The sequence below is a fragment of the Lepidochelys kempii genome, chromosome 8 (genome assembly GCF_965140265.1).
Source record: "Lepidochelys kempii isolate rLepKem1 chromosome 8, rLepKem1.hap2, whole genome shotgun sequence".
NCBI classification, from domain to species: domain Eukaryota; kingdom Metazoa; phylum Chordata; order Testudines; family Cheloniidae; genus Lepidochelys; species Lepidochelys kempii.
The window spans coordinates 55,138,500-55,163,994 of NC_133263.1; the positions used below are offsets into that span (position 1 = coordinate 55,138,500).

General features: G+C 50.5%; 1 protein-coding gene across 2 annotated transcripts; it reads right to left on the minus strand.

The window, feature by feature from the left end:
- Nucleotides 1-254: 254 nt before the first annotated feature.
- On the minus strand, nt 255-25,495 carry NCF2 (neutrophil cytosolic factor 2). Of its 2 annotated transcripts, XM_073356647.1 has the most exons (15): nt 24,879-25,494; nt 23,708-23,790; nt 22,919-23,027; nt 21,202-21,336; nt 20,570-20,677; nt 19,527-19,586; nt 18,050-18,093; nt 16,153-16,294; nt 14,876-14,938; nt 14,095-14,173; nt 7,430-7,476; nt 6,587-6,738; nt 6,395-6,506; nt 3,955-4,123; nt 255-850 (listed from the first exon to the last, which is right to left on the minus strand). In XM_073356647.1, exons 1-15 carry the CDS (start codon nt 25,050-25,052, stop codon nt 753-755), a joined length of 1,575 nt encoding a protein of 524 aa, XP_073212748.1. In that variant the 5' UTR covers nt 25,053-25,494; the 3' UTR covers nt 255-752. The 2 variants fall into 2 exon arrangements, with proteins under 2 accessions (XP_073212748.1, XP_073212749.1); XM_073356648.1 differs by lacking the exon at nt 20,570-20,677 and having other exon boundaries at nt 24,879-25,495.

Sequence of the window (25,495 nt, forward strand, 5' to 3'; positions counted from 1 at the left end):
TCAAGAACGATAAATTCACTTGAATACAAATACCAATATTTATACTGCTAGGAGTGTGGGGACTTAGAATGGGGAAATCGTCTCATAAAAAGTGTAGAACACCTAATAGTGTAAATGTCAGTGCAGAGATTTGACAGTAACTTTATCCACAGCTCCTGTGCTACCAGAAGGGCTAGTAGCTCTGATACGAGAAAAGGTGCCTTCCTAAGAGTTTTGAGAAATCCCAGCTGCTGGTAAGTGAAGGTGAAGCACTGTGAAAGAGGAGCCATTTTATTGAGCAGAAAAAAGAGTCATGTTGGAAGGGGGAAAAGGAGAGGGAGGGTTGTGGTGGCTGACAGGTGCCTACTGATGTGGCAGGATTAACCTGTCCTGATCCTTTGCTCTTGACCACCAGCTCCTCTTCCATTCTTGCTGGCAGTGCCATAAATAGAACAGCACTGCCCTCCTTGAGAAGAGGTTTCCAGATTTTTGCCAGAGACAGAATAGATACAGGGAGAACTGCTTCTCAAGTGGTCTAGAAGCGCAACTGTTCAGGCAGGCCTGAGTGGCTGGTCTCCACGCTGGGAGATGGTTCATAAACAAAGTGCTAACTGGGACATGCTTAAATAAGAGCTGGGGCAAAACAAAAATTAAAAAGAAAATTAAGGCTTTTCTTACACACGAGGGTAACAATTCTGCATACAGTGGTTAATGAGAGGAGACATCTTAAATGCTGCTGTTGCACGTCCTGGGATCCTTAGTCTTCTGTGGAATTAAATTTCAGGGTTTTCGGCATCACTTTTTTGAACAAAAGCTCTGGGGAAAATGCCCACCTTCCCCTTGCACTGGCCTTCCAACCACTCTTCATTCACTAGAAGATAAAATTACAGGCAGACGCTTTTTTCACTGTGGATAAGTTTGTAAACAACATCACACCCCACAAACCGATCAGTGCCTAAGGGCGCCAGTAAGCTCCTCAAATGGGTAAATAGATGTGCTGAAAGCCAGGTGAAGACGTGGCTAAAGAAGGAGGAACTGAGGGAGCCAGTGGACAGACAGGATGGACAGCTGTGAAAGCGCAAGTCGGAGGTGGCAACAAAGAATAGGCTGCAGAACTGGGGAGGACCGGTACGAAGATGGGCAGGTATTTCTGAAACAATGGGAAAAGCTTATAGGAGTAAATAGAGCAGGAAGGCCTTAGGCAGATAGGGAAAAAAAGCAATCTTGCTTTCTATTTTTTTTTTAAATAAAAAATATTAATTCCTGAGGACTGACTGGAAATGTGGACGGGAGATTCTAGAAGTAGGTGGACGCAGGAGTATTATCTTAGATACTATGGTGATGGGCGCTAGTATGAAACCCTGAACGTCTTTCAGGTAAAATCAATAGCAATAGTGAAGTCTCTGAGGGCTTGTCTACACTGGCAATTTACAGTGCTGCAACTTTCTTGCTCAGGGGTGTGAAAAAAACACACCCCTGAGCGCAGCAAGTTTCAGCGCTGTAAAGCACCAGTGTAAACAGTGCCCCAGCGCTGGGAGCCGCGCCCCTCGTTGAGGTGGGTTTTTTAGAGCACTGGGAGAGCGCCACGACCAGGCAAGGCACATTAAAGTGCTGCTGCGGGAGTAGACTAGCCCTGACTCTCCCTTTCTGAGGGAAAACTGGTCTTCAGTGTAAAGCTGCAGGCAGTACCAGGCCGAGGCAGTAGGACAATAAGGGGAAGCTTTTCAAAGGCACAAAAGCCTGCTAAGTGCCAACCTGTCAGTGGGATTTAGGCACCAAACTGCCCTAAGTTCCTACAGACCCAGTTCTGGGGGGATGGTGGCCCTGTTTAAAAGACAATGGAGCAAACTTAAGGGGCAAAGCCAAATATGGCGTGGCCAGAGCCTGACACCCTCAGAGCTGCAGTCTGTCACTGGTCACATCAGAGAGTACAAACCAGAGCAACAGAGACGAACGAAAACCAGCAAGTGTCAGAGGAGAACAGCAGCGGGGGCGATGGTGCAATGAATGGAGTGCTGGAATTTCTGAAAAATGAATGGAAGGAAGAGGTGGCTTTTCCAGGCTCAGTGAAAAGCAGCAGCAGGATCACAGGGCGTTAGAGGGCTTTATCCTGGGCGGGGCAGGTGCCATCTGGGCATATAAAAGCAAGGCATAAAACCTGAGTGGGCCACGGAGGGAGTGTAGGAAGACAAGACACTTCACTAATGACAGCACCTCTGTGCAGCCACCAAATTATTCCTGCCTTAGAGCAGGCATAAGATCTAAGGGCCGCATCTAGCTACAGGTCTCGCATATTGAGGGATTCACTAAAACCCATCTCTCCTGCCATGCTCGTCCTCTGCCAAATCCGCCCCTCTTCCAACCTGAGCTCTTGGGAGCAAGGGAGCACACCGGGTCAGGGCAGAGGGCTGAGCCTTGTTCTTATCCATATCTGTGCCTAACTGCACTGGAGCCTACCAGCCTTGTCCTCCCTGCTGTGCTCCGTGCATAGGCTGAAACCGTCGAGGCTAAAGGCCCACTACACAGCCTCACACCCCCAGAAAGCTTGAATTGTCCTGAAAACACCACAGACTGGTATTGGGAAGGATCAAAGATTCATACAAAATTCTACCCTAAACCGATCACTGCCAAAGAGCAGTGCAGTGAAAAAGGAAGCTGATTAGGAGAGAGGGCCTGGGGAAATAACTGAGTGGCTCTGTTCCGAAGGTGGGGTGTGGTAGCCTGGGCTGAAATGGCCACCCTGGTTCTTCCTTTCTTTCAAAAAAGGAAAACTGATATTGAGAAAGTGATTAACAAACTAGCATGTCTCAAGCGGGATAGAACTCAAGAGGCCGACTGAAGTCGGCTCAGCTTGGACGTGTAGTGTGTTTAAAAAAGAAAAGAGCAAAAATCGGTGTGGCTGCATTTAATTAGGCGTGGGACAAGACTGCTCTGAGGTGGATTGGAAGGGGTGGCCTGGTAACATCCAATACTGTTAAACTGGGAAATGAGGGTAGAACTGGAGGATCTGGGTGGGCTGAACTGCTGCTGGGGATGACTGGACTAAAGCTAAAGCTGGACTAGAGAGAACTAGAAAGCGTCCATGTGTAGACCCTAAACCCTCCTTAGCCTGCTGCTTCATTGGGTTAGTCAATCGGCTGAAAATCCTGCTCACTTCCTGCGCAGCACATGGGACAGAAGCTGCCCTTACCTTAGCAGGTTTGATCTGAAGGCCTTGTACATGGTAAGAAAATTTGCAACAGTGTAAAAAAAAAAAAATTGATGTAGTTACTGGTGCAATTTTTCTCTTTGTATAGACAAGACCTAAATGGGGGCTCTCTAGAGAAAAGGGAACCAGAGACCCATATTGCAGGTTTCAGATTAAAAATGCCCATCTCTTAGAGGTGGGAAGGAAGGAAGGCATCTTTCTTATCCTCCCCCACACTTTCAACCTGCAGGATTTGAGCATTATCCCCACAGCCCTAAGACCACACCCAACAGCCTCTCACCAAGCTTCTTTCAGCAAGCTTGTAGTCCTACGAAGACCAGCGACGGTCAAGTGTCACATGCAATGCTGGCTTTTGCAGCCAAGGGATTACTCTCTGCAGGCTGGAAGGTGGAGGAGCCTGTGTCTCAGCCAAGCGTGCGGAAGCAGCTGGAAACAGGAGAGTTCTACTGGTCTCGCCGGCTTGACTCCATATGGGGCTGAGCCCGCTAAGGTGCAGGGTGAGACCCAACAGATCGGGGAAGCAGCCGGAGAAGTTCTCAGCTGGCTCGTCTACACCCAGCAGAAAGGTGACTTGCTAAAGAGATAGGTAACAGTTGGATGAATTAACTTTCAAGGGTTTTTTGTCATGGTTTTTGGAGGACCTGGATATCCAGGACACCCACTGAACTCAGTGGGAGCTGGTAAAGGTGCTCAGCAGCTCTGAAGTCAGGCCAGTGCTCCTACCAGAACTGGGAGCCCCAGTCCAGGTCACAGCAGCATAAACCTACCTTTGGATAAGACGAGTATCACGTCTCCTGCCTGGAATTCCAGGTCCTCGGGCTGGATGGCTTCATAACTGTATTGTGCTACCACGTGGTTTGCTTCCAGCTGCTGTGATGTCTTCTGGGTACCCTCCTCAGCTTGGCCATCTTCCCCTCGGGTTAAATCTTTGTCTCCCTAATGCAGGAAACAGCCTGTTGAGATGCCGCTTGGTGTTTCCTTTAAAGTGCATGTCTATGTAAGAAAAGCTACTGACTGAATTTCACAGGAGGAGCTAGCAGTGTTGTTACACTGTAAGTTTACGTGTGTCAGACGAACTGTGTATCTCTCCCTCTATCCAGCTTGCCCAAGAACTACCAAATGGGTCTATGTAATTATCCTATACGTTCCTTAGCTACTGTCCTACCGGGGGCACTTTGGCCCTAAGGCAGGGGGAGGAGAATAGAGTGTGCACTCTGATGCTTTGTAAGCATCCTGAGACTCTTGTGTGAAAGGCATCACAGAAGTGCAAGATACTAGGAGTGGGACTTGGGCCCTTCTCCTAGATTCACTTGCAGCCAGAAGCCTGGCTCCCAGGCTCCTGCCATGAGATCAGTCCAGGACTCAAATAGTCAGCGAAGTGGTGGGCATGGCCTGCACTCACCGATCCTCGCCTGGTACAGCTGGGTCAAGGGGGCTGAGTTTGTCTCCAAGGCAGGAGCAAGAAATGAGCAGCTGGCCCACCAGGGAATCCACCCGTGTATGAGGGTCAAACACACCCAGACTTCCTGGGGAAAGTAGCCATTGCCAAAGCCCCTGAAGGGTCAGCTGCCCCCTGCCGCCACAAGGCTGCACTGATGTGACAGGAACAGCCATTGCTTCTGTCCCCCTCTGGTGCTCTTCAGTGTGCACGCTCGGGGTAAAATGCCTCTCAGAGCTGTTCGTGCAGCAGGAGGCCGGGCTGTCCTTTGCAGGACATTCGATCACTGCTGAGATGCCTGGGTTCAAAGCCAGGCTTCCCTCCACCCTTGCACTCATCAGAGCTAGGTTGTCCCTGGTAGCTCTTTCTACCTGCCTTTGTGTTTGACGGCTACCTCGGTCACCAACAGATGCAGGGTGTACAGGGCTGGGTGCCTCAGTAGCTTGACTCATTTCACTAGAGGACTGGGGTTGTACGCGAGGCCAAAGAAAGGTTTGTGCAAAACCAAAGGAGAATCAAGTTCTCTTGCTTGGGCCTTGCTGCTAGTCTTGCTCAGCATGGGCAGCTGCTCCGCCATTCTAGGGCTCCGAATGAGGGATGAAATTTGGAGTGGAACTGAGTTCTTGGGGAGGCGAGAGGAAGAGGGCTTGGAAGGACCCCCAACACCAGGGAAGTTTAAAGTTTAGAGCCTCTCACAGGGGCTCTGGCATTCTCTGGAGGCGCTGTCTTTAAAAAAAATAAAAATTCAAACCAGCCTCTCTGCACATAGCCACTGCTGGGAGTGGGATTGCTGGGTGGCTTGTTCCGGGGAGCTGCCACCTGGCTGTGTCTTCCCACAGCGCACCTTGCAAGCTCTCACCCCAGCTCCTAGACTTTCATACAACCTCTTCCCGCCTAATGGGCTGGCCTGTGCTGAGCTGAGTGTGCTGGTCCCCTTTGCATTTGGGACCCAGGCATAGCAGTGGCCTGGGGTGGGGTGTTCCAGCCTGTGAAAGACAGGAATTGCAGGGTAGGTATGGTGGAGAAAGGGGCTGACATGGCGGGACCGCTCGATTTGAGGGGCTGGCTTCTTTGAGATGCCCCCTGCACCTCTGGCCCTGCCTTCCAGTTCCTGATAGCTGTGGAGGGATGGGCATAGGCTTATCATACAGGAGCCCAAATCTGAATAAATTGGGCCCAGATTTAGAGGGGAACACGAGCTGATACAACTTCTAACTCCCTGCCCCAGTGCACGCTACCCTGGCCCAGAGTCATTCCGATTTAAGTAGACCCTTACCCACTTAATGCCCTATCATGCACACAGTCCCCCTCTCCACCCCACACACTCACACATCACCTCTGAATGCCTCACTGATTTAAAGAGAGTCCATGCCAGGGTAACTGGCCAGGAGACAGGAATATACCAGACTGCATCTACTTTAGCAGACACCTTCTGGGTCCCAGGGTGTAAGTTATGCCAACAGGAGCTCCCTCAAAGACCCAGCCTGGGCGTGGGGTAAACAGGCCAGAGGGTGCCAGTCTCTGAGGAACTAGGGGAGTTTGTTACACCACTTTACTTAGTACCTTTGAGTTTGGCCCTCGGCTATGGATTTACCACATTGTCTCTTACTGTCCCTCAGACTGAATTACTTTCAAATATCCAGATTCTCAAATACTGTATTTCTCTCCCAAATTCAGCCAGCAGGAGTCCCTGCTGATGATAAACTAGGAATGCTGGTGCCAGATATGCTGTCCACAGTCAGCAAGAATTAGAATCAAAGTTTACTGACCTCTGTGACGTCACACCACAGTGTCAGGCAATAGTCCTTAGCGTGACTCCATACTGTCTTCATGCTCTCCTCGCTCAGAGTTACCAGCTCCTCACTCCCTGCAGGCCGGTACCTGTGCCACAGGGGAAAATTAGCGTGAGACCAGAAGCCCCCTGAAGATGAGGATGATGCTGAGACCGGGCAGTAGCTCACCTCAGTTTAGTATGCTCTAGTGAGAGCTCCAGTTTCTTGCACACCATGTCCAGGAGTTTGCTGTAGGTGATTCCAAGCCAGACTAGTATTGCTACTGTGTACTTGTAATGCACCTTGAGAACATATGAGTTTGAAGTAGCTGATCCTACATCCTGCGGGGAAAAGTGGAATTGAATGTTGCAATCTGCACCACAGAAGCCTTATTGTATAACTACAGGTAGTTATGACTTGTTAAAAAGACAAGGAATGAGGCCTGCATAAATCAGGGGGCTGGCATGGAAACGGAAACCTTTCAACTCTAAGCTATTGGTTCCATTCTGACCCAGGTCACCAGCAATTTGCCAGCTAGGGGGTTTTAATAGCTTTTCCAGCAGGTAAGTGTCTGTCACAAAAGCCACCATCACGACTAAGGCTTATTGGCAAACATGGTGGCAATTCTAGTGTTGACCAGTCTGAAAGCAATTCACTCTGGTCAGTCAGGGCACGCTAATGCAGATGGTGTGAGAGAGGCTTGCATTGCTCTGGCTGTGCAGAGAGAGGATAGAGGATACCTCTCCAAAAGCTACCCCAATCATTAACTTACCAGCACAGTAAAAAGTCAAAGGATGTGCTTGGGTACATTGACTGTCTTAGATCCTGCTGTCCAGCTGACCCGCAGCCTGGCTATTACTTTTCAGAGAGGCTATTAGTCTAGAAGGTGACAAGCTCAAAAATGTTTCTGGTTTTGCAGCACTTCCAAAAGCGCAAATATTTACCCCAGTACAATAAATGCATGTGTATATGGACGGTATGTATTCACCCTTCAGTGGTTCCTCTCCACAAGCACACAGAGACACCCATTACCTTTGGAGCTTCTTGCTGCTGTTTTCCAGAAGTACCAGGTCTGTGAGCTGAGTAGACAACAGAGGAAAAAGTACATGAATGGACTCTAAGCAGGTAACTATTGTCACTCTCCATGCAGACATATACTCAGATTAATGACAGGTTTCAGAGTAACAGCCGTGTTAGTCTGTATTCGCAAAAAGAAAAGGAGTACTTGTGGCACCTTAGAGACTAACCAATTTATTTGAGCATAAGCTGTAGCTCACGAAAGCTTATGCTCAAATAAATTGGTTAGTCTCTAAGGTGCCACAAGTACTCCTTTTCTTTTTACTCAGATTAATGGCAGCCCCCTCACCCCACATCTCTCATTAGGTCAAACAATGACAGCAGATAAGCACATTAGCTTGTTGCTGCCAAAATGAGTGAAATCATTAGTGTCATTAGGTTTTGCCATTAACACCTCATTGAGATGAATGGAAGCAACCCAAATTTCTATGACTCAGGCTGATATCACTGCATCAGCTACACTTGATTTCACATTTTAAAGAAAAGGAGTACTTGTGGCACCTTAGAGACTAACCAATTTATTAGAGCATGAGCTTTCGTGAGCTACAGCTCACTTCATCGGATGCATACCGTGGAAACTGCAGAAGACATTATATACACACAGAGACCATGAAACAATACCCCCTCTCACCCCACTGTCCTGCTGGTAATAGCTTATCTAAAGTGATCATCAAGTTCATCAAGATCATCAAGTGATCATCAACATTTTAAAGGTTATTTTTGCAACCATAGAGCATAGAGACAGTTTTTTCTTAAAAACAAAACAAAACATAAAAGCACAAATTGCTGGGTAACGTAACATAATCTGCCCTATGTGGCTATTCATGTGGCTGAGTGAGCTCCTTAACCACTGGACGGTGCACCTAGAAGAGGAGGTTGGTTCACATGGTAAAACTGGATGAAATGTGTCAGAGCTGCTCAGGGTTCAGTTTACAGTGGTCTCTCCTAGAGGCTGGGGGCTTGACAAGACACTGTAAGTTCCAGCACTAATCATAGAATCATAGAATATCAGAGTTGGAAGGGACCTCAGGAGGTCATCTAGTCCAACCCCCTGCTCAAAGCAGGACCAGTCCCCACTGTTTGCCCCAGATCCCTAAATGGCCCCCTCCAGGATTGAACTCACAAGCCTGGGTTTAGCAGGCCAGTGCTCAAACCAATGGTAGCCAAGTTAGCACAAGTGGTAGAGGTCTGGATTTTTAGAATGGAAGGGAAGTTAGACTCCCCGTGTTTAGACTGATAAACTAATGATCATGACGTACAAATATGTATGCGACTCATCTGTCATACCTCTTACATTCTCAGCTCAGGGTTTTGGATCTGTGAAGATCTGTTAATGTGTGGACTGGGAGTCAAACCTCCTGGCTTCTGTTCCCAGCTCTGCCCCTGCCTTGTTGTGTGACCTTGGGCAAGTCACTGGGGAGCGCCCATAGCTCCAGGTGCTCAACACTTTTGAAAATCTCTCTGTGCATGTTTCCTTCTCTGTACGCTGCAGATGACTCTTAACTCACAGAGATAAGGTTAAATTCATGGGAGCAGATCCTCAGCTGGTGCAATTGAAGTGAATGCAGCTATGACAGTTTATACCAGCTGAGGATCTGCCCCCTCGTTTGTTAATGCTTTGACACTGGAAGGCATTACAGAAGCGCCAGTGTATTCAATATGGTCCCACTGTGAGATTTGTGCTCCGTTTTAAGGATTTTGCTGGGCTAGAGACCCTGCTGGATGTGAAGGTTCCCTGGGCCTTCTGACTCACAAGGCTAATTGGTGTGGCTGTCAGCTCTGCTGGCATTGCTGAATGTTACTCTGCTAGTGTCTCTGAAGTACAGCTGCCTGGGAAAGGAAGTCTTTTTAAATTTTTCATAAAAACCTAAAAATGTCTGCAGTGTTTACAAATTTCCAGATAAAAAGTTGTTGGAAAAACTGGTAAATGCTCAAACTAACTCTCATTCTCAAAGAGTGCCATTCTTGGTCAGCTGTTTTGTTTGGTTTCTTCGAATGAAAGTTTTCATTTAGTTCTTTAGTTCCCTCCTTGCTGAAGGTGGCTTTGTTTGGCCCGTGGCCTTTGAAAGTGATTGTTCTGTTCCAAACAAGACAGCCAGCTGCCAATGTCGTCATGTCCCTGTCTGACACCTGATTATGTTCACAGACTGTGTCTAGCTGTAAAGCAAGTTCAGATGTAGCTGTTTCCACCTGCCACCATCCAACCCAGTGCAAAGTGGCCCCTCTGCTGACAGCCTGAGCAGAGGGCAAGGAGGGACATCGTAGAGGTGGTTCTCCCGCTCAGGATGGAAGCCCCATTCCAGACCCTCTGCCTACCCTGCTGCTCCTTGGTTCTGCCAGTTCTGGGGCCATGCAGCGCTTCATTCTCCAGGGCTGTCAATCCATCATCGTCCCCCAGCACAGCGCTGCCCACTATCCAGCTCAGACTAAGGGATTGGTGACTGTTCATTGTCAATGCTTTATGGAGCAATAGCCAGGCTCTTGCAGGCAGTGGCTAATGACCACTTAGCTTAGAAGTAAGCTTAGGTGTTTGTTTCCTGCTCATGTTAAGCTTGTTAGTCCCTGAGGGTTATGCTACTTCAGGAGTTGCAGCTTCTATAGAGGGCAGGGAGAAAATTAAAGTTATGCTGGATATATGAACAGGGTTAAAGATTTAGAATGTAAGAGTGGCCATATTGGGTCAGACCAATGGTCCATCTAGCCTGGTATCCTGTCTTCTGAAGCACCTGGCACTGGCCACTGGCAGAAGGAATGAACAGAACAGGGCTATTATCAAGTGATCCATCCCCTGTTGTCCACTCCCAGCTTCTGGCAGTCAGAGGTTTAGGGACACCCCGAGCATGGGGTTGATTCCCTGATCATCTTGGCTAGTAGCTATTGATAGACCTAACCTCCATGAATTTAGCTAATTCTTTTTTGAACCCAGTTATAGTTTTGGCTTTCACAACATCCCTGGGCAAAGAGTTCCACAGGTTGACTGTATGTTATGTGGTACTTCCTTATGTTTGTTGTAAACCTGCTGCCTGTTAATTTCATTGGGTGACCCCTGGTTCTTGTGTTATATGAAGGGGTAAATAACATTTCCCTGTTCATTTTCTCCACACCATTCTCGATTTTTATAGACCTCAATCATATACCCTCTTAGTCATCTCTTTTCGAAGATGAATAGTCCCAGTCTTCTTTAATCTCTCCACATATGGATGCTGTTCCACACCCCTAATGGTTTTTGTTGCCCTTCTTTGTACCTTTTCCAACTCTAACATTTTTTTGAGATAGTGTGACCAGAATTCCACATGGTATTCAAGGTGTGGGCACACTATGAATTTATATAGGGGCATTTATTATATGTTCTGTCCTATTATCTATCCCTTTCCTAATGGTTCCTAACATTGTTAGCTTTTTTGAAGCTGCTGCACTTTGAGTGGAGAACACATCTTCAGGTTCCCTGAAGACCTCCACTAAGACCATGAGTCAGTGTAAAAAAATCCCTCTGCAGAGTCCACTCAACATAAGAACGGCCATACTGTATCAGACCAAAGGTCCATCTAACCCAGTATCCTGTCTTCCAGCAGTGGCCAATGCCAGGTGCTTCAGACGGAATGAACAGAACAGGTAATCATCAAGTGATCCATGCCCTGTTGCCCATTCCCAGCTTCTGGCAAACAGAGGCTAGGGACACCATCCCTGCCCATCCTGGCTAATAGGCATTTATGGACTTATCCTCCATGAATTTATAAAGTTCTTTTTTGAACCCTGGTATAGTTTTGGCCTTCACAACATCCTCTGGCAAGGAGTTCCATGGGTTGGCTGTGTGTTGCATGAAGAAATACTTCCTTTTGTTTGTTTTAAACTTGCTGCCTATTAATTTCATTTGGTGACCCCCTAGTTCTTGTGTTATGAGAAGGAGTAAATAACACTTCCTTATTTACTTTCTCCACATTCATCATGATTATATAGACCTCTATCATATCCCCCCCTTAGTCATCTCTTTTCAAGATGAAAAGTCCTAGTCTTATTAGTCTCTGCTTATATGGAAGCTGTCCTATGCCCCTAATTTTTTGTTGCCCTTTTCTGAACATTTTTCAATTCCAATATATCTTTTTTGAGATGGGGCGACCACACCTGCACACAGTATTCAAGATGTGGGCGTACCATGGATTTATATAGAGGCAACATGATATTTTCTGTCTTATTATCTCTCCCCTTCTTAATGATTCCCAACATTCTGTTCACTTTTTTGCCGCCGCTGCACATTGAGTGGATGTTTTCAGAGAATTATCCACAGTGACTCCAACATCATCATCTTGAGTGGTAAGAGCTAATTTAGACCCCATCATTTTATATGCATAATTGAGATTATATTTTCCAATGGGCATTATTTTGCATTTATTAACACATTTACATTTGGTCCTGATCATCCAACTGCAGGCAGCCATCCAAAACTGCATCAAATGAGGCCAAAGATGGTAGGCAGTTTTTTGCTGTCTAATACAGGGGTTCTCAAACTTCATTGCATCACGACCCCCTTCTAACAACAAAATTACTACAAGACTCCAGGAGGGGGACCAAAGCCTGAGCCTGCCTGAGCCCCGCCACCTCAGGTAGGGGGTACCTGTAACCTGAGCCCCGTCATTCAGGCTTGAAGCCCTCGGGCTTCAGCTTCAGCCCGGGTGGTGGGGCTCAGGCTTTGGCTTCAGCCCTGGGCCCCAGCAAGTCTAACACCACCCCAGCGACCCCATTAAAATGGGTCGTGATCCACTTTGGGATCCTGACCCACAGTTTGAGAACCGCTGGTCTAATAGAAAAGCCATTCCAACATTAGAACCCCATATCAGGATCTTCTAGGGTGCCAACAATGTCTCAAATCTGGTCATTCAGACATGATGCTTCCCCCGAGATGGTTCAAAGGGTTTAGAATGAACACGCTCACTCATCCTCTTCTCTTGTCACCCTCACCCTCCACCAGGTTGGCCAGCTTTAACAAGTGTTAACCACTGTATCTTAGCACATCTGAGTGCTTCTGGTCCAGGTCCAACACGGCTGCTAGTAGCTGACTCCTACAGCACGTGGCTGCTTTCCGCTCCGGGCAAGGCCGGCTCCAGCATTTTTGCAGCCCCAAGTGGCAAAAAAAAACAAAAACAAAAAACCTTGCTGCCGAACACGGAGGCGGAGTGACGGTGCGTCTGCCGAATTGCTGCCAGCGATCGAAGAAGAGTCGCGTGCCCACCACCAAGCAGGACTGCCACCCCAGAGCCCGACGTCCTGCCGCCCCTTTACATTTGCCACCCCAGGCACCAGTTTGGTTCGCTGGTGTCTGGAGCCGGCCCTGACTCAAGGGTCAGGGGACACTGTCTTTGGGCTTGGTGAATGGGACAGTTTCACACCCTCATTCAGCAAAACTGGAGCCCCCTCCCTCTCCTGTCAGGCAAATGCTGGAGAACAGTGTGGAACGCGGGACTCCAGCGACTTGCAGTGAAGTCAGCCGCTGCTGCTGCAAACCCAGCTCCATCTTAAATGGCGCAACGTACAGTGGCAGAGAATACAGCCCCAGGCCAGGCAGGCAGCAGCCTGCTATGGGATGCTCTTGTGCTGATTTCCCTGCACTGGGAGGTGAGTGAAGTGGGTTTAGTTCTCAGCTCTACAAGCTTGAACAAGATGCTTAATTTACTCTGGGCCTCAGTTCCCACTCTGCAGAAGGGGACAATAGCAACTCCTTTGTCTGACTTGTCTATTGAAATAAGTAGGGAATCTGGGACTGTCTGTACAGCACCTTGCACAATGGGCCCCTGATCTCGGTAAGCGCCGCTCGGCACTACCACCTCACGGATCGTTGGTGTCTGAGTGTGGGCACGCTGGGAGTGCATCATTCACCGCAGTCCAGACAGCCCTTAGCCGAGCACACCGAGGACCTTTTCTTCTGAGGGAGTGAAACCAGCCTGGCTGTCCATACGAGATGGAATTGAAGGTTCAAGCAGCTTTTCAAACACAGCCCTCGTGCCCCCTGTCCCAGCTGTACTGAACAAGCACTGGGAGTCTCTGAGAGCCCCAGCAGGGGCCAAATGCTTTGGAGCAGGGTTCAGAGCCCTGGGAGAGAAGCCCACATCTAAAGCTGCAAAATTGGGTCTAACAGTCCCAACTAACCCCTCAAAGGCAGTGCGTGTTCACAGCGGGCAGCCTGCAAACCATGAGCATCTTCCTCCTAAACACGCCCTGCTTGTACCCAGAGCTTTGGGCCTCGACTTTGTACTGTTCCCCACCAGTCAGACAGGATTTAGGGTGGGAGGGTCTTAGTGCCCAAGTGATTTAGGAGCACAGTTTCAAAGTGCTTCCAAGTGACCTGGAGGCGTGTCACAATTCAACCCTCTGTTCTTCGAGTCCATCACCAGCACTATGCCATATAACACTACAAATGACTCTGTCCCCTGCTCCAGCCTCTCTCTACTGTGCTAACAGCAAATAAGGGCCACGCAAGAGCTGCAGCTGGCTGGGACAAATTCCCGCAGTGCAGGTACAGCAGAGCAGGAAAGAGGGGGCACACCCCCATCAGATGGGGTGAAACTAGTGCCTGTTCCCACCAGCTACTGCCATCTCAGTGATCCCTGGGTGCGACGGTCACTGACCTGGTGCTGAAGACCTGGGCTTTTCCGGAGCGGTAGAACTGGGTGGGGCAGGGATGTCCAACTCAGTGGGGGTTTCCTCCTGTGCAAGATGAGACTGTAGTTAGTGTTACTATCAGCAGGGGACAGCAAAGGGGAGCTTGGGTCCTGCTGTCCTGCATGTGGGATGCCCTTTTAGGACACCGGCAGAGCTGCTACTTTGGGATCTTGGGTGGCAGGATCTGTGCATCACATCCCTGCTGCGACTCACTGGCCACAGGGATCCTGGAGGGGTGGTTTGGGTAGCCCTAGCTCAGCTCCCCACCATGTGTGATAGTGCTGCAGTGCTGGGTGGTAACCTGTAGGGGGCAGTGTGCGTTTGGAGGGAACTGCCTGGCAGGGCCTCTACATCTCTCAGGCCATTCAGATCCTGATGGAGAGAATGGGGTGATGAAACACTCTGTCTCCCCGCTCCCAGCGGCGCAGGCAATCCCTGGCTACCACTCTGTGGACCATGGGATCCGCACCTACCCAGATATATGGACATTCATGAAGGTGGGGTGCCATGGTCATCCTGATTTGGGGGAGTTCTGGGTGTTCCAGGAGCAATTCATGCAGCCCTAGTGAGCAGGCAGGGCTGGAGAGCATGAGGCAGGGGGTGCTGCAGGCAGGTGCCCCTGCATACAGTAACAATGACAGCGCTGTAGGCTCTGGTGAGCTGCAGCATCATCCTCCTGGTGTGAGACACCACTCTGCAGGGAAACATCTATTCCAAAGGGGCTGCTAGTGTGCCAGCCTGCCTTACCCGGACCTGCGGCTGGTTCTGGAGCTCCACGGCCTCAAGGTAGTTCCAGGGGACAATCCCTTTCTGTGGGGGGGGGGGGAGACACAAAGACAAAAGCAGGAGTGGTTAGGAGGAGATGGCAGCAGGGTTATGTATTAACATATGGGTAGAACCACAGGCCGGGAAGGAGCAACTCAACCATGCCCATCAGTCTGGGGGTCTCCTCTACACCTGTAGCCTGGAAGGGCAGCTGCTGCAGAGTTTAGATTTGTTTCTTCTGGCCTCTTCCAGTTCAGAGAGGTGTCTGAGCAGCCTAGGGCCGAACCTACTGTCCCAGGAGGAGGATCTAAGGAGAGAGAGCATGCCTCCTCTGCATGGCATCTGATCAGATAGGCCACCAAGAGCAGCTTGGTCAGCTCACGCTGCTGTGTCATGGAGCTAGTGTGGGCTGACACTGCTCGGGGCTAGTGCCCGAGGCTTTGCTTTCATGTGTGGGATCTGGCTGCAGGTGCAGCCTCAGGGCTCTTGCACTTTGAGTTGAGGGATGCATCTGAGCAGTTTCTGGAGAAAGGGCAATGCGGGGCTTGGATGGCCTTTTGAAGGTCACTAACTGAAGTGGGGGAGGGTTGCTGAATGAGACCAGCTGTACAGGAAGGAAGTGTGGTCAGGCTGGCATCCCCTTCCTGGCTCTGCCACGTGCTTGCTGTTTCACCGTGGGCAAGTCATTTTGTGGCCTCCGCTTCCCCACCTGTAAAACAGGGACCTCCCGGGGGTGGTGTAATGGGTACTGTTAAAGTGTATGGGGTGCACTGTATAAATGCAGGGCCGAGGGAGCAGGTAGCGGGGATGCAAGGAACAAGCTGGTGAGCCCACAGTGAGAAGGTGAGTGGAAACACTGCGCAGGGACCAGACAGCCTGGGGTGGGGCTGGGGCGGGTGAGCAAGGCAGTCTGTGCTCAGATGCTGGCTGATGGAATTAGAGGATGCCAGGAAACAGCTCCCCAAGGGACCTGTAGCAGGGAAGGATCCTACCAAGCCTAGAAACGTGTCTATGTTTGCAGCACTTTACAGGCTGCAGTGAGGACTCAAAAGCACATGGATCAGGTAACAGGTCCCAGCACAAAAGCAATGACATACAAAGCAACCCAGCAAACTCACCCAGCAACTGAGCCCTGGCACCACCCCATAGGGGTCGGGGGGGGGGAGCTTTGGCACTGCCTTCGATGGAGTGGGAACACACCCTTAGCAAGTGCCAGCACTGGCCTGGCGAAGCCCACGTGTGGAATGGGCTCTAAGTACCTTCCCGTTGAACATAACGGTGGCCCAGTTGTCCTTCCCTTTCGTCAGGACAAAGACAATGTTTCCCGGTAGGACCTGCAGCTCCTCCGTGGTCTCGGGCGTGAACTCGTACAGCACGCGGTACGGCTCCCCTTCCAGGGCCCTAGGTGGGGAAGCAATGGCTGAGTCAGCTGGGAAGAGCGCTGCTGCCTTCCTTAGCTTTGTCTTGGATCTCTTGTTCTCCTGGGCCTCTTCCCGCCTCCCTCTGTGTTTCTAGTGGCTGAGGCTGTCACAGTCACTATGTCGTCAGGACATCGTCCTTCCTCACCCTATCTGCTCATTGTACCCTATTAGCCCTGCAGTGGGAGGACAGAGCTGGATTTTGGCCCGATGCACCCCTCACCATGGTATCGAAGTACCAAGATCATCATACATACGTACATCATATGTACATAGCACTCTTCATACATAGACCTCCAAGCACTTTACAAAGCAGGTAAGTCATAAGTATCATTACCTGGCTCCATTTTATAGATGGAGAAACTAAGGCACAGAATGGCAAAGTGACTTATCCAAGGTCATTCAGGAGGTCAGTGGCAGGGCTGGGAAGAGAGCCCGGGGAGACTTATTGATAAAGAGTAAAGAGCAGCTGGCCCCAGTGCTCTGGTAAAGAGCATGTGGTTTTCCATGGCACTTCAGGGAATCATAGGTTGAGCCCCTCTGAAGGCAGAACTGCATATGATTGCCGCTAAATTAGGATGGAAGTTGCTAGGTTGGGCAAACAGAAACGTGGTGTTTGTGCTGTTGCAATGGGGCTAGTGTCTGATGCAATCTCTCATCCTCCCCACACACGGAGTCTCCTCACTCCTTCCATCGCTCACTCAGACTGCATCCCAAAAGCACATGGGATAGTAGATAGGGAGCGGAATCTATCTGCCATTACAGCTGTAAGTTACTGACTCCTGTTAGGGGTGGCATCATTCTGAATGAAACCAGCACCAGAACTGGAGAAAATCCAGTATCCAATATAGAGTGAGTGTGCGTGTGACAAGGCCAGTCTGGGAGCTGTAACTGCGCAGAGCCTCGGTACGGGGATGGGTGCTACACACGTTACTACTATTCTGCTTTTGTATAGGACGAGTCATCTGAGCCTTGTGCAGCCCCTTGCATACACTGATACCTCCCCCACAGGAGTTAGGGAAGCATCATCCCCGTTTCACAGGTGGATACAACGAGGCAGAGAGTTGACTTGTTCAAGGTTAGCACCGCCTGTCCGTGGCAGAGCTGGGAAGAGAACCCCACAGCCCTGATTCCCTCTTGCCTGCTTTAACTGCTGCGGGGCTATAAATCTACAGAGGGGCTCTGGTAGCACCAAAAGCCACAAGGGCTTGTTTCTCTTGGTCTAGGAAGTCAGTGGATCCCCAAGACGGAATTACAGCCCCACCAATCACAATGTAGCAGTTTATTTCATTGGAATACATAGAAGTAATTGCTGCTCCCATGCCTAGCCCAGCTCACCACTCCTTCCCTCTCCAGTCTCCACATTCCTCCCCGGTACCGCTGCTGCCAATCTCTCTACTGCTGCCCCCATTGTACATTCTCCTCACCTTGCCCCTGCTGCTACAGCCTTCTCCAGCTACACCCTGCTGTTCCCCTCTCCTCCGGCCACTGCTAGAGCAGCTGTCTCCTTCCCTATTAGTGTCCGAGACCCCTTTTCATCACCAAAGCCATTCTCACCTGCCAGTCCAGTTCCCTATTGTCCCAGTGTCTCAATTCTCGGGGGAGGGGGGGTGATGTTGCATGTCTGATTAATTCACACATCTGCAGCCTGCCGTGCCTCTGTATCCATAGCCTACTTGCTGCAGTATCAGACTGGCTCCATGCATTACTGTTATCCCCTAGACTCTGTTTAACTCACCGGAGGATTTCTGGTGTCTTTGGTCTGGGTGGAGGGCCACTCGTCTGTAAACAAACAAACAGAACCTAAATAATCCTGCCAGTTTAATCCCTCTGCAAAAGAAATCCCTCCAGGCTCCTAATACGTGTCTTGCCCTTCTCGGGATGTTTCCTTTCTCCTAATATAGACCAGCAGTTTAATACTTGCAATGGCATGATTAATCTCTGTTCCCTTTTCAGTGCAGCCCAACCCTTTATTTGCCCCCAGGACCTCTGCTGTGCTTTGGGCAGCCATCTCAGGAGATGTTCATAATGTCACTTTGGCTCATCCCCCTAAGGGTCTGTCTACATGACAGTTAGACACCTGCGGCTGGCCTGTGCCAGCTGGCTCGGGCTAAGGGGCTGTTTAATTACAGTGTAGATGCTCAGGCTGCAGCCTGAGCTCTGGGACCCTCCCACCTTGCATGGCTCTAGGGCCCTGCTCTAGCTGAGCCCAAACATCTACACTGCAATTAAACAGCCCCTTAGCCAAGCCCCGTGAGCCCAAACCACGGGCCAGCCACGGGGGTCTAAATGCAGCTTAGACAGACCCTAAGAGGCCACAATTTAACCCAGAGCCCATTCAGCCACTTCATTGTTTGTTCCAATATGCAGCACCATGCACTCACCTGCTGATGAATTTCAGCTGCCATCATGGTGTTTAGCTTTGCTAGGCCCTTCTGCAGCGCTACACAATCTCCTCTAGTCTTAAACCAAATCATTTTGGATATTTAGCCAATTTTACCACCTCTTCAAGAGCTCTGCTACATTAAACATGGCCATACTACTGAATGGTAGGGAAACATGCTATCGGCCTCTTGCCGTAGTGGGATCAGCCCGCTTATTCTTGCAATGGAGCTGTTTCAGGTCACAAGAGGACATACACCAGACCCTGTGGTTACCTCACTTCCTTGATAGTCTTTCAAAGAACTTTAACTAAAGCCTTCTGGTGGCTCAAGAGTCTGAACAGATGGAAGACCTCAGAAGCAGCAAATGTCAGCTGAAGGCCTAGCGGGGAGGTGTGTTTGTCAGGAAACTGAGGCTGGTGGGAGGGAGAGAGAAGGAGGGAAAATAACAGCTGAACTATCTGGGTCTTGTTGGATTTCCTGCAAGTTGTTGAAAATCACACGCAAGGTGTGTGTACGGATGCTGCAATCAGGTGGGACTGCCACATGCGTGGACATAACCAAACTAGCACTGATCGAGCTAGCTTGCAGCACAATGGAGGTGAAGCCCCAGCAGCACGGGTTATACAGTGCCACCCAGGACACTGGGCGTGGGCTGGAGCAGCTAGCCCCGGCTGCCGCCTGTGCCTTCACTGCTGCTGTTTGAGCTAACGAGGTCAAATCTAGCTGCTATGTCATCAGCGATTGCAGTGCAGACGCGTGTACACGTTCTCTCATTGGCAGCACGTGCTGTATTGTGCTACGTGTGTTACGATGCACCCAATGCTGCCTCACCTGCGGCTGAAGCGGAGCAAACCCTGAAAAGCTATCCTTGTCGACCACAGACGCCACGACCTACAGACAAAGAGGGGAAAGGCCGTTACTTGGTTCTTCCTGGCTTTCCCCAGCTCCCACTCCCTCTCCTGCCCCCTTGCTCCTACGCTTTTGCTTGCTGCTCACTGTAGTCTAATCTCCCCATGGCCCTGACTCTCCAGCTTTGGAAAATCCCAGCTAACTGCTCCAATTCCCATGTATTATTGACCCAACCACCATGGGGGCCGCTGTTCCTCTAGTGGTTCTAACACCCAGCCCTGGTTCAAGAGCAGCAATGTCTTCGGGCTAAACACTTTCTACTACGCTGCAGGGCACCTGAGCCTGCCCTCTCATGGAGGTGAGCTCTCAGGCTTGAGCCTTGTCCCTGCAGCACTGAAAGGGACCATGTTGGCTTAAAATTCAGCTATATTTGTAGCCTGAGTTTCTGAAAGCAGCTGGAGAGAGCTAGGTTCCCAGCTCCCTTTCACTATGATTTTGGTACTTAACTCCCTTAGGCTGTTTCAAAAATCCTGGCCTTCGAAACCAGACGCCCTTACGTGAATTACTGATAGCCCCTGGAAGCACTGGAGCTGACAGGATGTTGGTTGACTGATCTGCTTTGCACCTTAGCTGCTGCTGGTTTATTTTCTGGCTCAGGCAGTGGCAAGGGAATTGGCCATTCGCTTCCCGGTTCTCACGTGCTACGTCAGTGCTGCAGTGTTTGGCTCTCATGCACTGAAGGGGGCCTGAAAACATGGTCACACACAGGCCCGTTTTCTTGTTTTATTCATGCAGCTTCCAAATTTTACAATGGATTTCTACTGATTTCCCTCCCCCTACAAGTGGCTGAGTCCCTCAGGGCGGGGACGTCCTCAATTCCCTGTTCTCCTCTGTGCTGCCAAGACTCAGCCAATAATAAATAAGTGGGGATCCCTAGGCAGAGGCCAGTGAGTTGGCTCCTCTGACCCACAGCCCGACTTGAGAAAACTGCATGTTAATTCCTCCCCCTTGGATGAATTTCCTACCGTAGCTTTTCCCAGGTAATCCTTCTTCTCCAGCTGAGCCACTTGCTTTTCATTTGGCCTAAACAGCTTCCCCGGAGGAATTGCCACCGGCTCAAAGAGTCTATGCTTCTGCAGCACACAGAAATCACAGTGCTTTTCAGGGATATGTGGGGAGAGCACAGCTTGCTCCAGCATTGCCGGACTTCTGTCTTTCTGTTTAACTCTCTCCATGTAAACTCAACCCAATTGCCCCTTTGCGTCGACCCCAGCTCCCCCAACCCCACTCGATCCAGCCGCCCCTTCCCCACAACCCCACTCGATCCAACTGCCCCATGACCCAGCCCCTCCCCACAAACCCCACTCAGCCCAACCACCTCCTTGCTTCAACCCCCACTTCTGACAATAAATGCCCACTTGGCCCAACTATCCCCTCACAAGCCCCACTCACCTGCAAATCCTACTGTCTACCCTGAAACCCACAATTCCTGCAATATTTCTCAGCGTTTTCTGCTGCTCTGTAAAGTCTCTGATCAAAGACAGTTCCTTGCCTTCCTGGAATTCGGAGTCTCTCTCATCCCTACAGGTCCCTGGCTTTTCAGTGTGAGCCTAGATAGGAACAGACCCACTAAGCAATCCCTAGTGTTGTTCTTTACCAAGATGGCTTCCATCGCCCTGTCAATCTTGTTATGCCGGGGCTCGGTCTTCATGCCTATCGCCAGCGTCAGATGCTCTTCAGCTTTTCTCCAGTCCTCCAGCTTGGCATAGAGCAGGGCTATGTTATACAACACCTGCAAGGTCGACAGGGAGCAGAGAATGAGCCATCTCCATTGACCCACTCCCAGAACAGTGGCCTACACCAGAGGGCAGATTGCAGACCTGTGATGGCCCACGTTACTGCATATGGCACCCACTGCCTGAGGACTCTGCTGAGGGGTTTGCTTGTCCTTGCATCCCAAAGGAGGATCGAGAAAGCCTCTCTGAAGGCAATGAGGTGATGTGTGTGTTTGAGGGGGGAGGAGAGGACTTGCTTCTCTTTGTAATGATTCTGCTCCCTGCTTGTAACCTTCCTAACAGTGATCACACTCTTTACCAGGGGCCATGTGATTTGCCCTCACCAGGGCTAATTCATCTCCCTTTTCAGGGGGATTTGGTTACAAAGAGAAGCTAGTTTTACATCTCTAAAGTTACCTGTGCTAGTGAACAGCCTTCAGTAATCCATCCCATCCCTCCCCATGCTTTGCAAGCCAAATCCTGGCTTTGTCCAGCTCTGTGAGGCAGAACCTGCCCAGCTGCGGACTCCTGCTTTGAATCCTCAAGACGCCCCTTTCCTCCATGCTGCCTAATTGCCAGATGATAATCAGTAGGGCCCTACCAAATTTATGGCCCATTTGGGTCAATTTCAGTCACAGGATTTAAAAAATCATAAATTTCATGGTTTCAGATATTTAAATCTGAAATTTCACGGTATTGTAATTGTGGCAGGTCCCAAAGCAAAACGGGGCTGGGGTGGGTCAGAAGGCTATTGTAGGGGGGGTCATGGTATTTCCACCCCTACTTTTGTGCTGCTGCCTTCAGAGCTGAGTGGCTGGAGGGCAGCTCTTGGTCAGATGCCTGGCTCTGAAGGCAGCACCACTGCCAACAGCAGCGCAGAAGTAAGGGGGGCAATACCATACCATGCCACCCTCACTTCTGCATTGCTGCTTGCGGTGGCTCTGCCTTCAGAGTTGGGCTCTTGGCCAGCAGCCGCCGCTCTCCAGCCACCCAACTCTCTGAAATCTGGTCTCCCCTACAATAGCCAGATTTCACAGGGGAGATCAAATTTCACAGGCCGTGATGCATTTTTCACAGCCATAAATTTGGTAGGGTAGAGAGGAGATGTCTCAGGGAAGGCAGTGCTGCCCCAGTCTCCCCCCATGGTGGTGGTAGGGGTGGGGCTCAAACCTGACTGACGGAGAAAGAAGAGCCCAGCTGCAGAGAGCTCCTTAGCTTCTCACCCCAGAGCTGAGTCCCCAGGAAGGAGCCTGGCCCTAAGCCAGCCCTCACTGGTTATCAGGAGGTGATCTCTAAATCTAGGAACCACTAAATCATGCACAAAGGATTGGGGGAGTTTGGTCACGGGGGTGGAGCTGGTGGTGTTGGGTGAAGGGGGGTTTGTGGGACAGGTGCATGTGGTAGGGGTCCTACCAACTCTGGGACTTTGTGGCTTTCTCAGCCGCTGTGCTGACTGCGTGTCCCCTGGTGACCCACTTCTGTGTTGCACCCACTGGCTGAGTGGAGCTGGGTTAGCATACAACCCCATTCTTTCACCTCCCATACTTCCCGGCTGCCCTCGCCTGTCTCAAACACTCTCAGCCCCTGCACCCGCCTCACCTCACAAGCAAACAGCCTGAACTGCAGCCCCAGGATCTTGTAGTCTATCAACTGGTTCCCTCGCAGCAGGGCTAACACCTCTTTAAAGTCCTCAATGGCCAATTCGTACCTGTAGAGCAAAGAAAGGTGATAAACCATCAGGGTACGGCTCTGTGCTAATCTCGCTGCCTGCCATCCTTCAAAAGCCCACAGAGTCCTGCTCTAGCCCTGAGTTGCTCTAAGCTGACTCCTTCCAGCCCGTAGGATACTGATGGCCTTTTACCTACTGAGTCCTGGAGTCGTTTGGAGTCACTCTCATGAGATATGGCTGCCTCGAGGGTCTCAGATGTCAGAATCTCTTGGAGTGAGTGCGTCCCCCTCCTCCTTGCCCATCGCAGTTTGCCAGCCCTAGCACTTCGCGCCTCTCACCTCTATCCAGGCTATTTTCAAAGCCACGATCAGCGTTAATAGTATTGTCTTTACACTAGGCACTGCACAATGTGTGAGACAGGCCCTGCCATGAAGGTTTTAGCTGTGTCCCCCATTGTCTTTGTCTTGTGCGGGGGTCTTTAAAGACACTGGGGTATTCCCCAGGCTCCGATACCCATTCTCAACCCACTAGTCCTCTGCCTCTAAGCAAGAGAAAATGTTTACCTTGGGAGGTGTGCCCCAGCCCCAGTTATCACCTTTGGCATCACAACAGGACTGACTTGCCAAAATGACTGTTCTCAACCAGTCAGGAACCAGGAAATGGCTCTGCCTAAAGGCAGCATGAACCCCTCGATTCTGGAGAGTGCACCCAACACTTACTTCTCTCTCCAGTAAAACACTGTCCCGCGCTGGAAATAGGCCACGGCTAAGTGCTTGTCGCAGTTAATGCTCCTGGCAAACGCCTGTAGAGAGCAGAAGGTGGTTCATACACGGCACAGACAGACTGGCGGAGAGTGGCAGAGGGAGACCTGGACATTGAGTGCAAGGCTAGGGATCAGGGAGGAGTCCTAGAGCAATGGAACATGCTGTGGAGAGACACTTGCCCTGAGCTGGGGTGAGGCATGAGGGCAGAGTACCGGGGAAGGGCCTAAATGAGGGGTGAATAAGCAAGAGGAACATGGAGAGAAGCAAGACAAGGGAGGGGTTGCCTCCTCCCCTGCTGCCTGTCCCTCTGTTACATGCCTGCTGTATTTCTCCTGACCAGGGTTTCTGATGCCCCAAGTGGAGACCAGAGCTGGTCAGGAAACTGTCGGGAAATGCCTCTTTGGTCCACGGTGGAATTTCTGGACCCCGCCCAGCCCTCCAGTATAGCCAATAGCTGGGTGATTAGGGCACTCGCTGGGAACCTGGAGAGCTAGGTTCAAGTCCCTGCTCTGAATCAGGAAAACCATTTCCTGCCTGGATCTTGCTGGGACCTATTAGGGTGACCAGACAGCAAATGTGAAAAATCAGGACAGGGAGGTGGGGGGCAATAGGAACCTATGTAAGAGAGAGACCCAAAAATCAGGACTGTCTCTATAAAATCGGGACATCTGATCACCCTAGGACCCATGAACTAACTGAATTTCAGTAGGGCAGAAGGAATGCACTGGGTGAATTGATGCACCGTAGTTGTCTCACTGTGTCTTTCTAACCAGTTGCTTTATCCCTGCATGTTGATGTGTTCCACTCAGGGAATGCTCCATATGGCCCCCTACATTGGGGTGTCAATCTCCCCTCCCCTTCCCCTCACACTGTACCCAGTTTGGTCAGTTTGCCAGCCAGCCCCTTGGATCTGTGCTGAATACCCTTCTGTATGTCGGGCTACAGATCAAGCCAGGTGTTGGACCTGCTGGTCTGCAAGTCATCCCATCGGCCAGTCTACACTCGTTAGTCACTCCACGTTTCAGCGGGTCTGTCAGTCTGTCTGGCAGAGAAGTCTGGGCTTGCACCCTGTTGTACGTCAGTCAGACTGGCCTGTGAAAATGGGCCAGTAACAGGAGTGACTCACCTGCTCTGCCTCAGCCAAATTCCCCAGGATCAGGTGGATGCAGCCAATGTTAAAGCAGAGTTTGGAAGGGGGGTTCTGCACTGAGCTGAAAGCATCCAGCGCAGCTGTCCAGTCCTCGCGGTCTGTAGCACACACTCCCTCATTCCACAGTCGGATGGTCTGAGCCAGAGACATGGTGCAGCAGCAGCCTGCAGTGGGGTAAAGACTGCCTCCCCTTGCTTCAGCCCTTCTTTGCTCTTTACAGTCACGCAGCCACTCTGCACTTCTCCTGCTTGTACTTCTGTGTTTCCTCTGGCCCTGGAGCCAGCAGTGTCGCAAACCAAACAGGAAGTGTCCCCACCGCTAGTTGCTGAAACAGCCCTGCTGAGATGGGGAAGTACAGCAGATGCTGGCCAAGGTAAATTATTTTTCTTAACACATTCGTGATGTGTCACTCTAAATCCTCTCCCCCTGCTGCCCCTCACTTCTTTAGACTTTGATTTCCAGGGAACTTCATCTGAAATCATGTGGGCCCGTCAGCTGGATGTTTGTGACTGGGGGAGTGCGCTTGTCATGTGAGTCTGTCAGTGAGCTCGTGACTGCGTCACGGAGCCCTGACAATGCATCCTGGAGGAATC

Coding starts and splice junctions, on each gene's coding strand:
- NCF2 (XM_073356647.1), bottom strand. CDS start 25,052: ATGTCTCTGGCTCAGACCATCCGACTGTGGAATGAGGGAGTGTGTGCT. Junction 6,739..7,429: donor AGCAGCAAGAAGCTCCAAAG/GTAATGGGTGTC, acceptor TTTTCCCCGCAG/GATGTAGGATCAGCTACTTC. Junction 6,507..6,586: donor CTAGAGCATACTAAACTGAG/GTGAGCTACTGC, acceptor CCTGTGGCACAG/GTACCGGCCTGCAGGGAGTG.